This window comes from Protopterus annectens, chromosome 5.part0 (genome assembly GCF_019279795.1).
Source record: "Protopterus annectens isolate FY-2018-M chromosome 5.part0, PAN1.0, whole genome shotgun sequence".
NCBI lineage: Eukaryota > Metazoa > Chordata > Ceratodontiformes > Protopteridae > Protopterus > Protopterus annectens.
In genome coordinates this window covers 163,233,595-163,246,892 of record NC_056735.1, presented here as the reverse complement: position 1 = coordinate 163,246,892, position 13,298 = coordinate 163,233,595, and the positions used below count along the sequence as shown (strand labels likewise).

General features: G+C 42.1%; 1 protein-coding gene across 1 annotated transcript in view; it reads left to right on the top strand.

The window, feature by feature from the left end:
- The window catches only part of MGAT4A (alpha-1,3-mannosyl-glycoprotein 4-beta-N-acetylglucosaminyltransferase A), a 2,332,896-nt gene extending 2,322,734 nt beyond the window's left edge, over window positions 1-10,162 (top strand). Inside the window, exon 16 of the mRNA XM_044072194.1 lies at window positions 8,070-10,162. Within this exon, the coding sequence (XP_043928129.1) occupies window positions 8,070-8,096 (27 nt within the window). The 3' untranslated portion in view covers window positions 8,097-10,162. The remainder of the gene's footprint in view (window positions 1-8,069) is intronic.
- The last annotated feature ends 3,136 nt before the right edge of the window (window positions 10,163-13,298 follow it).

Genomic DNA, 13,298 nt, shown 5'->3' with positions numbered 1-13,298 from the left:
GCTGAACTGGGCTGGCTTGAACTCCCTCACCTCCTTCAGTGGTATCAACTCTCACTCGCCCACAAACTAGTAAACCATCCACTAAATGTCCCATCCCTCCAGAATCTACTCCAACCCTATCGCACCACCAGACCACTAAGATCCAGCAACAAAAATCACTTGCAGATCACTAAAGCCAATAACTCTGCTCGTGAAGCACTATTCTCTTGCGCCATAGCCAAATTATGGAACTCACTCCCACCCACAATTACCTCCGTACCATCATGCACCAACTTCAAAACTTTATTAAAAGCGCACCTAAAAACATGCTGGCTATGCCCTTGCAACTCCCACTCTAATATCATCCACCCCATCCAGCTACTACCTTTCTTTCACCTCCACTAACTACCTTGATGATAGCAAGCTCAGATGCTCATAAGCCTAGTACTTATTATACAGCAGGAACTTCTCATTGTTACATTTGTTAAAGCCTGTTATGTACTTCACAGATAAAGATTCTAGTTGTCTACTGATGTACTATGTTCTTCATCTGTAAATATGTTGTAAGTAATTTCTATGTTAAATTGTTAATCGCTATGTAATCCAATGTAACTACTGTCTGTTTATTTGGCTGTGGAGCTTTTCTCCCCGGGCCACCGCTGAAAATGGACCCACGTCCAGTCGGACACTCCCGGTCAACAAATTTAAATAAATAAATAAATAAATAATAAAAATAAATAAAAATATCAGAGTTGTAAGGCCTATCAGTATATCATTCTCACTTAGTTTTTCATGATAGAGTAACCATGGATACCAGTCATTCCTTATAGCCTATTGTAGCTACTCAGTCTAACAGCTGCTTTAAAGGTAATAATTGTATTCTACTGATGTACATATACAACTCATTCTACATGGGTAGAACCAAATAAGGTACAAATGCTTCTCCATTATTTGTATATTTTTCAAAAAAGAAACTTGGAAGATAAAGTATGTAGGGTGCCCCTAGTTAAGTGGCTTACTAATTGTATTAACCTTTGCTTTGTTAAATGCAGCAAGCCATCACCCTGTTTTCCTAAGACATATTTTACAAGAGCAATGGCTGTCACACACACTTTTGCAAAAAGTTGCATTGCTGGTATATTTTTCTGTATGCTTTTTCCCTGCATGTCTGCTAATCCTTAAGCTCCCTCCTGTTGATCCTGAACCCATCCATTACCCTGTAGTGGGTAACCCCAGCACAGATATGGGAGATAGCCTGAGGGGCCATCACTCCTTACACATGCAGATAATCTATGCCTTCACTGGCATCTCGGCAATGAAGGTGATTGTGTTAAGGCCCTAACTCTACCCTTAGTGGCTATGAACACCCACTTTGCAGTGGAATAGCGTTCACCCTCTTGATATATATACATGCTTTCACCCACATGATAATGAGGGCTAGTTTCACTGGCTTTGGATTGCCAAACCCCCATCCTTGGTCCTGGTCTTTTCAGTGCCATGCAAGCATGTACTTTGTATAATGGTGACTGACTGACTGACTGAAACCTCCCTTTCTGGGATTGGCAAGGCCAGCTGCTCTCACTCGCTTTCCCCAACCAGCTGTTTCAACACCCAAGCCAGTACGTGAGGATGGGTCATCTACACCATGGTCAGGGCTTTATTCCTGTATGTTATGGATTCTGACCACGCACTGAATGATACTTGTGCAGCAGCCACATGAATTTCAGTGACCACATAATCTACACTGACTTTCATTTCAAGACACAAGAAATTGAATGTGCCATCCAGATGTCCTTCAAGAATGCAACTGCAGTCATAACATGTGGGTTGTCCTGCCTCAGGCAGCCCTCGGTCGGCCAGATTCCAAAGTCTGGGTCCGCCGTCGGCTGATGTCGCATTTCTCTCCGACGTCAGAGCGGCTGGAGTACATAAGCATCAGCCGACGCCATTTTCTTCAGTCTTTCTTGCCGCGCGGTGCCCGAAGCAGAAGAAGTTCACAAGTGCCGGTCGGTCAGCTCCTGTATTCTACGATACCAAAGTCATCAAAAAAGCTAAGTACCCCATTGGGGACCTTTTCTTGCCTCAGCCGATGTCAGAAATTACTGAAAAAGTTAACAATTGTCTTTCTTGTGGTAAACAAATACCTCATAAGGATTTCCACTCTTACTGCCTCCCTTGCCTGGGCCCAGACCACGACATCTCGGCCTGTGTAGCCTGTGCTCGCTTCAACAAGCGCACTCTCAGGCGCTGGGCGGAGTTCGCTGAAGATTATTTTGGCGATAATTTTGCTTACACCATGCCGTCGGATCTTCCGACATCGCAAACTCCCAAAAAGCGAAAAGACCGGGACCGACATCCTCGGCCCGCGTCTACCACCGACTCCACGCCAAAACCTAGCGCGAGTGCTCCGGTTCCCTCTGAGACGGTCTCTCCACCGCTCCGAACCGAAGACACCGCATTACCGACGACTCTGATTCCAGACATTACTCCGACGCCAGTTATAGATTTTCCTCCGGATACCGAAACCGAGGAAATGCCCGAGACCATTGCTGTAGACAAGGTCACTCCTGCACGTGGAGCTGCCAGGTCCCCTATGGCCATGTCTATTAAGGCCTACACTAGGGCTAAGGCAGCCAGCAAAACAAAGCATATTACTTCTAAATCCTTACCTCAGCTGACTCCAGAGACACAAATTATGTCCATGGCTGCTGATTTGATTTCCATGATTAGAGGTTCACAGGCCCATCCTGAGAGAGGATCCCAGCCTCCTCCTGATAAAAGGCCCCAGGTTGAACCCTCTGATCCTACTCCTTCAGATGAAGATTCTGAGGGCTCTGTCCACTCAGATAGCCAGGAAGAGCTCTTCCAGACCTATGAGGACTCGGATGCAGAAGATTCCATCCCTCGGCCTCCCTCCTGAGGATATTTCTTTTGGGGAAGTTCTGCACACCATGAGGGAACATTTCAAGTGGCAAGGTCAGGAATATTCTGATTCTAGGAAACGCCTTAGGACTTTCCTTAAGAAGCCTCAGCACAGGCCCTTAGCTATTCCTCCTGTACTTGATGTTCTGGATGATTTGTATTCTGACTCTAGTGCTACCCCTGATTCTCTTCCTCCTGCTCCAGCCAAGCCAGACAGGTATTACAGGGTCCCAGAAACTCATTCCCATTTATTCAGGGCCCATTCTGCTGATTTGGAAACTATTTCACAGGGGCCTAAAGGAGTTTCAGCCTCCACCTCAAAAATCCTTTGCCCTCCAACAGGGAAGCTAGGTCATTAGAGAGATGGGGCAAAAGGTTTACACATCCACTACCTTATCTATGAGAGCTTTAAATTGCCTTTTTCATATGTTACAATATCAGGATTATCTGTTAGAAGATTTAGAACAAACATTAGCCACTCCTGATCCTTTAGACAGGAAGACTTTGCAGGAAGCTGTACATAACACTCAGCAAGTAAGCAATCACTTCCTGCAGTGTGGATATGATGCACTGGAAGCTTCATGTAGGGCAGCTATGACAGGGGCAGTCATTCATAGACATGCTTGGTTAAAAGATCAACCTCTACCAGATCATGTAAAAGCAAAACTTCTGGATGCACCTTTGGAAAAGAACAAGCTTTTTGGTGCAAATGCTAAGGATGTGTTAAAGACCATCGAAGAAAAGCAAAATCAGTTCAGACTGTGAAAGATTTCCTCCAGGTTCAACCCCCCAGATTCAGTAGGAATTGGCCTTCAAAAAACTGGTCCTTTCCTAATCCAGAAAAGTTTCAAAGGGGTAAGAACAGACGTGGCCGAGGAAGAGGCCAATACAGAGGCCCTTACAGGGGACGACAATGGCAGCCAGGAAACCAAAGAAGTGACGCAGGGGTTTCACCTGCCCCACAACCACAATCTCAATGACTTTCCTCTACTACCGCCTACCAGGGAACAACTAGAAGCTCCCTTGGGCGGGAAATTATCTCTGTTTGCAGAAAAATGGCACAGACTGACAAAGGACAAATGGATTTTGGACATTATAGACCGAGGGTACAGGTTTCATTTTCATACCTTACCAAGAAAACAAGGCATGCCAAACCTACCACAAAATCAGAGGGCAGAGGCTATCAAGCAAATCACTCTGCTGACTCGAATGAAAGCAATAGAAAGAGTTCCACAACAAGAACAAGACCAGGGGTTTTACTCAAGACTGTTCCTTGTTCCAAGAAAAGAATCTCAATGGAGACCAATACTGGAATTGTCCGCATTAAACACCTTTCTCATAGTACCAAAGTTCAAAATGCTGACTCTACAGCAAATCCTTCCCATGCTGGGCAAGGGGTCGTGGCTGATTACTCTGGACCTCAAGGAGGCATACCTGCATGTCCCTATCAGACACAGCTGCAGAAGATACCTCAGATTTCTTGCAGGGCCAGAGCATTATCAATTCTCAGCATTGCCATTTGGCTTATCTACTGCGCCCAGAGTATTTACAAAATGCCTGGCTTCAGTAATTGCTCATTGCAGGCTCCAGGGTATACAAATTTACCTGTACCTGGACGACTGCCTCATACAAGCGGACGACAAATTGATGTTGACAAAAAACCTGGATTATGTCATACGATTACTTCAAGCTCTGGGATACACAGTCAACTTCCAAAAGTCAAGACTGCAGCCATCCCAGCAAATAATCTTCTTAGGAGACAAACTAGACACAGCCTCTCAGATGGCTTACCTGACAGAAGACAAGCAAGAGAAGTTAACTCATTACTTCAAAGGTTTAGCAAAACTCACCCAGATGACTGCAAGGAGATTCCTACAGGCCCTGGGTTACATGGCATCCTGCATTCTCCTGGTTCCATTAGCAAGACTACACATGAGAAAGCTTCAATGGTACCTAAAAAGCATTTGGTCTCAACACAGCAACAACTTGGAGACTATCATACCACTCATTCCATGCCTACAAAAGGAATTCCTATGGTGGGCCTCGGTGAGCCAGGCAAACACAGGTATGTCATTCAAAAAAACAGAGATAACACAGACCATGACTACAGACGCCTCAGACCTCGGATGGGGGGCGCACATGGAAGGCAGGTTTATACAAGGACAATGGTCTCCAAAGGAAACACATCTGCATATAAACCAAAAGGAAATGCTGGCAGTAATGCATGCCATCGAGGCTTTTCAACACCAACTCCAGCAAGGCCATTTAATGATACGGACAGACAACACCACTGTGATGTGGTACATAAACAAGCAGGGGGGCACCCACTCTTACCCCCTTTGCAGACTGACAATGCAGCTTTGGGAGAAATCACTGAGCCTAAACATCCAGTTACAATCCCAGTTTGTTCCAGGAAAAGACGATGTGTTGGCGGACAGCCTAAGCAGGAATTTCACAGATCCACACGAGTGGAGGTTACATCTGAAGGCCTTCAGACAACTCACTTCGACATGGGGCAAGCCAGAAGTGGACCTATTTGCCTCTCACCTCAACCATCTTCTACCAAAATTTTGCACAAGGACATACCATCCAAAAGCTTGGAAAACAGATGCCCTCTCATTCAACTGGGACTCCCTAGCAATCTATGCATTCCCACCTCTGCCACTGATGACCTCAGTATTACTAAGGATCAAAGCAGAGAAGCCCAAGGGAATCATAATAGCTCCGGACTGGCCAAGACAACACTGGTACCCACTACTACGGAGCATATGCCACACCAGGAGGTGGGCCCTCCCCCAGTGGCCTCTACTTTTGACTCAACACAATTTCGAAACACTGCATCCAAATCTTCTGACACTGCAGCTAACAGCCTGGGAGATCCCATAAATAACTTCAGCTTATCTCTCTCCAAGGAAGTTCAGCGGATACTAACAGAGGCTCGAAGACCATCCACCAGAAAGGTTTACTTAGCAAAGTGGAAAAGATTCAGCAATTGGAATACCAGCAAGAGACATGATGCATCATTGTTGAACATCCCACTCATCTTGGAATATTTGGCAGATATGTTAAAGAACGGCCTCTCATATTCTTCCATAAAGATACATGCATCTGCTATTTCAGCTAGATACAACACTGATCCTCCTGTTTTTTCTCACCCCTTACTAAGGCAATTCCTCAGGGGAATCAAGAACATTAAGCCGCCAAGAAAGGCCCCAGTGCCAGCCTGGGACCTCAATTTTGTCTTAGAAAAACTGACTCTACCTCCATTTGAGCCAGCAGCTTCAGTTGACTTGCAATTTCTCTCATGGAAGACAGCTTTCCTGTTGGCAATTACCTCAGCAAGAAGGGTTTCGGAGCTATAGGCCCTAATGGCAATACCACCCTTTATCATTTTTCATAGAGACAGGGTTTCATTAAGGACCAACCCTACTTTTATGCCAAAGGTGGTTTCTAGGGTTTCTTTAAATCAAGCCATTCATCTGCCTGCTTTCTTCCCCAATCCTGAGAATAAGGGGAAAGACTGTTGCATACCTTGGACATTCACAGACAACTTCGATACTACCTGGACAGAACAAAGGCCAGTAGGAAGTCTGAACAACTTTTTGTAGCTTACGCCCCGGCAGTCCAAGGAAAAGCAATTTCAAAACAGACTATTTCTAAATGGATTGGACATTGCATCAGATTATGTTATTCCTTTCATGGAAAGACTGTTCCGGCTAATGTCAGACCACATTCCACCAGAGCTACAGCCACCTCTACAGCATTCTTAAGAGGGGTGCCTACCAAGGACATTCTAGAAGCTGCTACATGGAGCTCCGTGCATACATTCTCCAAACACTACAATCTCCCTCTATTCTCCAGATCCAGAGCAGGCTTTGCTTCGGCAGTCCTGCAGGGTTTGATTGCCACACTATCTCTTTCCTAGAGCATACCTCCTCCCCCAGCTAAGCTATGGTATTCTACCCACATGTTATGACTGCAGTTGCATTCTTGAAGGACATAGTACAGTTTTGTACCTACCATAAATGTAGATGTCCGATAGACATGCAACTGCAGTCGGATTTTCCCTCCCTCCATACCCCTCTATGCCTAGGGTCCACTCCTATCCCTGTTACTCTTAGCTGGGGATATCTGTTATGGTGTATTTGTTTTATTACTCATTTATTTGTTTGGAATCCTGTTTTTGTCTTCCAATTTGATTACAGCCTTCCTTGGAGGGCACCTGGCATCTGGGGCAAGAAACACTGAAGAAAATGGCGTCGGCTGATGCTTATGTACTCCAGCCGCTCTGACGTCGGAGAGAAATGCGACATCAGCCGACGTCGGACCCAGACTTTGGAATCCGGCCGACCAAGGGCTGCCTGAGGCAGGACAACCCACATGTTATGACTGCAGTTGCATGTCTATCGGACATCTACATTTATGGTAGGTACAAAACTGTACTTTCTAGGTCTTCTCTCAGGGCCACAGTAATCAGAAGTATGTCCCCTTGACATTGATTATCCAGAAAGATTAGCTTACTCTTGTGCTTGTCAGGGATGAATCATGTTGGCATGTTGTGCACTTGCCATAATGCTGGAGCTTGATGAGTTCGTGCACCCTTATTAACGTAACCTTCTTTCTCTCCCTCACCACCCACCCACCCTTCCTGTCCCTCTTCTTTGCTGACTTGGTCTAGAGACTTACCTTTAATTATGCCCACTTTCTGCAGCATACCGTAGCTCTAGAGAGGAAGACCTCAGGTGATGCATTATGGCTAAAGGCGAGGAATTTTATAGACTAGAAAAGTTACAGGAGATGAGCTCTACTAACACCTGATGGCATTAGTCCTGCTGTTAATGAGGGTGGACTTCCTGGGTTCATCCAGCTGTATTGTTATGTAAATTCAGAACTTTGTTTTATTGGTTATAAAACTCCAAATGAACACTGGCCGATTTTGATAAAACTGTTAATGACCAGTGATGCTGAAACGCTGTAGTTGCTGTCAGTGATATTAAGTTCGGGTATTACTATTAAATATTCAAAATGTAGCATGATCCGTTGTTTCATGTAACAGTGTTTCACCCTGGCGGTCACTAATGCCACATACATAGTGTAAAAAAATGCAATGAACATGAAGCAAACAATAGTATCTTAGTTTACTGATAATTGTTTTTTTTCCCTTTCAGATACACATTAAAAAGGCTCCTGATTAAACCAAGAAATAACTGAGAGGATGAAGGAAATATTTTTGGGACTTTTCTTACAGGAACTTTTGTCCTCTTTTTTCACAGTATGTGTGATGGACTGCATCTGCTTTTAATCTAATCGTCTTGGAGATAAGATTTTGTGTGTGTTTGAGCACTACCTCCTGTGAAATCTACTGTAATTACCAGATAACATTGTGATTGACTTTATTTGTAATGTCACTTTCTTAGCACTTGGGTCCAATGGAGTAGAAAATGTCACCAACTCCTGCTAACCATCACATTCATTATTCTCCATTAGTAGCAGACGTCTCCAAGAGAGTGCACTTCATCTGATGACAAGAGCAAGTGGGTTCCTGGAAGAACTATTCCATTTAATGGATTGTTCCTTTGTTAAGCTCAGATACCGGTGTCAGTCATTTTGTGGTTATATCGGTGTACCATTGTCCTTAGCATGATGGTGTCACCAATGGGCACAGCACTTGTCCATTTCTGTGCACATGTCTTAAGCAAAGTTTTATTTCCATTTCTTGGTTGGCTTGTGGGGGAGGGGGGAGTGCCACAGATCCTGAGTCATTCCATTTCTATGAGCCAGGTGTATCGCCTGTATAGTGCACTGATTGACTCCTCCTTTGGGGACTACATGTGAACCTTGGTCTCACAGGTGGCAGTGCTGTGCACTGCTGCTTTTGCTGTATACAAAACTTGCACATCAGTCCAGGCTTCAAGGCATATGAGCAGATCTGTTTGCCACTGTTGTACTATTAACATTGAAAGAGATAGGAAAGTTATAAGTATCTGTACCCTGGACTTGTTTGATGGGCAAAGTCGATAACAGCATCTGTTTTTAAGGAAAAATTTGTGAAATCAGTGGTTTGAAATCTATTGACAACTCTAAAAAGAGTTGAGACTTAATGCAAGTATTTGTAGTTGATTACAATGCTGTTCATAGAGAACATAGTATTCCTTGTCTGTATTTAACTGTATCTTCATAAAGGCTAATAAAACATAAGACATGATGTTTTACCGCTTGTAGCTGCTACTGCATGGCCAAGACTGGTTGGCAGCATGTATCTGCAACTTTCTGTGTATTGTTATTGGAGGCCCACAGACCTGTAGACCCACTTGTCTTATCTTCTGGTCTGCTGTCTAGCCATCTGCTAAAGGAAACTTCTTCCTTCCCAGGTGTCAATGCAAGCCAACCTGTCACTTGTGACTTCTCTTCTAGCATCATGCCTCGGCGAGGGTAAAAGAGACTTCAGACACCAGTCTCTCAAGACAGTGAGATCAGGTCCTTGGCAGTTGCCGTCAGTGCTGTCTTTGAATAGAAGCTCCCTCAGAGTGGGCTGTCACCCTGGCCCAGGAAGGAGTTTTTTTTTTTTTTTTTAGTCCCCCTCCCCCTAGCTATTACACAGTGGCACCATGCTGGGATACGAGCATTCTCCCTGCTAATGAGTTGGGGCATACATTTTTGTAAATGTGCAGTTACAGTGCACTGTCTTTTACCCAGCCTCTGCTAGCTGACATTATCACTGCCACCCCATCCCTGCTTTTCCTCCTGGGAAAACAGAGCTGTTTTTTGACCACCCCCCCCCCCCCCCAGCTGGCTCTTAACAGCTTCCCCAAGGCCATTCCCAAACTGAGTTCTTAAGCAGTATCTTTTCTGTGTGCCACAAATTATCCATGTATAATGCAGGTATATCATTATGGTTATATAAAAATTAGCATATTTTTGGTCCCCTTTAAGAAAACAGTCTTGAACCATTCATGAAAAAGCCATTTGTATATTGGTGCCATTTTACCTGACATTTACTAAAATAGACCATCTTCCTCCTAAGGAATTTTATACAGTTGAAAAACGTCTTCTAGTCTGCCTAATGTTTTGGGCATGTTTAGCATTTTGAAATGTATATTTTGTCATACACTGCATACAGAATTGTAACATAGTGTATAATGCATTCTAGGGGGTTAAAAAATCATCTTTTGAAGGCATGGTCTTTTGTCCTCCTCAACTCACTGCTCAGTAAGTTGAGTGCCAGGGATATTTTTCAATAAAATATGATGTATAATGTTAATTTATTTAAAATGTTCTAAAAGGTTTTGTGCGGGATGATTTTTAAATTGCTGCCTTTTCTAATTTTATCTATTTAATTTTGTTACACTGTTGTTTTACAGATGTGTATAGATTTTATGCCATGCCAAACTTCTTATTTACTGCATTTTTTACCAACTTTTTCCCCTCTGGTTCACTTTGTATACATATAGCAGCTATATATGCTAACTGAAAAAAAGAGATCCCTGATGACATGCTTTATTTAAAATTAGCAAGTAATTAACATACATGTTTAAAATCAGGGTGGCTCAGTCTTGCTAGAGAAAATCTTCAGCCATCCATATTAAATCTGTCATAGAAGGTATTGTAAACATAATGTTAGCAAGTATTTCAAAATTTTTATAAAGGTAATTCACTTTATAATTGGTCATTTGGATCATAGACGGCTCAGATAATGTTTTTTTTCTGGAAGGGAAAAATGTTTTCTTGGCCAAGTGAGTGGATCTGCAATTTGTAGCAGTTGTAATCATTCCAAGACTGTAGAAGTTTTATTTTTTTTATTTATTTATTTTTTGCGCACACGTAATACTACCCTGTATTATTGTTGTAGTAAATGAAACTGATTGTGTTACATTTGTGAATTACGTTATGGCATAAGATCGTGATCTAAGATTGCTTAAGAATGAGTATCTTTTTAAGGTGTCATGTGTACGTCTGCTTGTATATTTGTAAATTAACTTCATTGCATTTAATTTATTGGGAAGCGTTTTCATGGTTTTTAATTTAGGACAGTTTCCAGGCTGCCATATTTTAGAAGTATCATGCCTAGCTGAGTCTGATATTGACTTTTGCAATAATTTTTTTAAATAAATCTTTAGATATATATATATATATATATATATATATATATATATATATATTAATATATATATTATATATTTTATATATATATATATATATATATATATATATATATATATACATACATACACAAAAGACTGGCAATTACACAGATAAAAAATGCATTATAAAAGAATGTATGCTAAATAAGTGTTGGCATTGGTTTGTGTAACATATCAGTGAGTATAAACAGCCATTTTAGTGTTTTTTTTCTACTCCATTTAGGCAAAGGTTACTATGGCAACTAGTAAACTAATGGAGTCTATATTAGTTTGCCAAAATTTTATTTTGGCGAATACCTATTCATCGACCCCCTATTCAACGAAAATCGCTTTAGCAATTCACTGAATTTACCAAAGCCAAGGAAATACCTGCCCACAGCACAACAAACCAACATCTAAGTGAATTGAACCCACCCAAGTGGGGGGCTTCACCCCCCACATCCCCCCAAAATATGTATACCAACTCCAAGATCACACTACAGTGGAGAAAAGAGCAAAGTTCTGTAGTTGGCTAGGTATGTCTTTGACCTTTTTAAATTCAGCGAATCGCTGACACAATTTTTGCTGAATAGGGGTAGATAAATAGGTGTTCACCGAAATAAAATTTTGGTGAACTAATATAGTCCCAGATAATGAAAAACACAGCTGCAACATTGTTTACATACATGCCTGCCTCAAGGTTAAACCACCTGACATAATAAACTTGGAGGAGTTGGCCAAAAGAGCAAACCAAAACATATTGAACCTTTACTGATTGGCATCCTCGTTTGAGTTCTGCAAGTTTTTAAAAGTAAAACCAGCAAACATCATTTTGCAATTTGGAAGCATTCAGATAATCCGAGAAAATAAGTTTGTCTCTTATGAGTGATCCTAAAATGAGCTGCAAGGACAAAAAAAGTGAAAATCTTTTTGATGCTAGATATGTACATAATAAAACGCTTTCCTCTTGAATTTGCAGACTTCTTCAGTTCAACAGTAAATAGTACTTTAAATATCACAGGAGATTATACTCACTGGGGATGCTTAACTATGGGATAGGGTGGAGCATAAATGGATTTTGGGTTTTCAAGTCAAGTTCACTGCTGTGTACTATCTATGTATGAAGTAACACATTGTGAATGGCAGCTGGGGGAAGAGAATGGAGAAGAGAGGGGGTTGATGGTGCTGTCCGTGTATGAGATTGTAAGTGAAGATGGATGGTGAGATACTGGCATGAGTGTAGTTTGAGGGGTGGAAATATGGATGTGGTGCGAGGAAGTGGGCAGAATGGGGTGAATGAGAGTGTATGGTGCAGGGAATGAAGTATGATGCAAGATGCAGGGGTGGGGAATTCGGTAATGTGTGACAGAATGGACTGGCTCCATATGATGATGATGATGATGGTTGACAGTGAGATGAGCAGGGAAAGTATGCTGGTTGGACTTGTCCATTGGCTGTCAGTCAGTTCCTTGGGCTAAATTAGAAAATTGGAAGACAGTGACTGGGAGGTGACAGGGAAGCACTAGAAGGGGATGAGATGTTACCGAGCAAGGCTTTGTGGGGTTGTGGTAACAGTGTGCTTTCATCCCTGGGTAAACTTATTCAGATTATGGAGGCACCAGATTTGATGGTAGTATGTGAGATGGATTTGCCTTCATGCAAGGTGGTGAGCTTGGGAGATCAGCTCCAGGGTGGAGGTGAGGGTCTATAACAGGAGTTTAGTGTGGAGAGAGCAGGAGATTTAATAGAAACAAATTGACTCATGCTGTTGGAAGTCCATGCTCCCTGGGAAGCTTACTGCAAATCTTATAAACACATCTCTATTGTCTGAAGATAACACAATTTCTGCAAACGACCTTTGAGTAAAAATGCACTTGTGAGGTAAAGTCCCAATGAAACCAACAGTGAGCAAGCCTATGGAATTGACACATTTTAATTTACAGTGCTAGAACTCAAGATAGGAGGCAAAAAGACCAGCATAAGCTGAAGCGTTTAGAAGTAGAAATGAAAGTAGACAGTGCACAGTACAGTTGGTACAGAAAGTAAAAATAAGCATAATAAATGACAGAATCCATAAAACGATATTATAAATAAAAATAAATGTGAACGTAATGAAGTTAAAAATAAAATGTAGAATTAAACCATACAAGTATATATATTGTGCAATTGTATAAATTCATGCATAAAATGTAGAAGTTTTAATAGCTAAAGTAGAAAAGGCAGCTAAAGAAAATGGATGGAGTCAAATAAAATTAAACATACATAAAATAAAGTAAT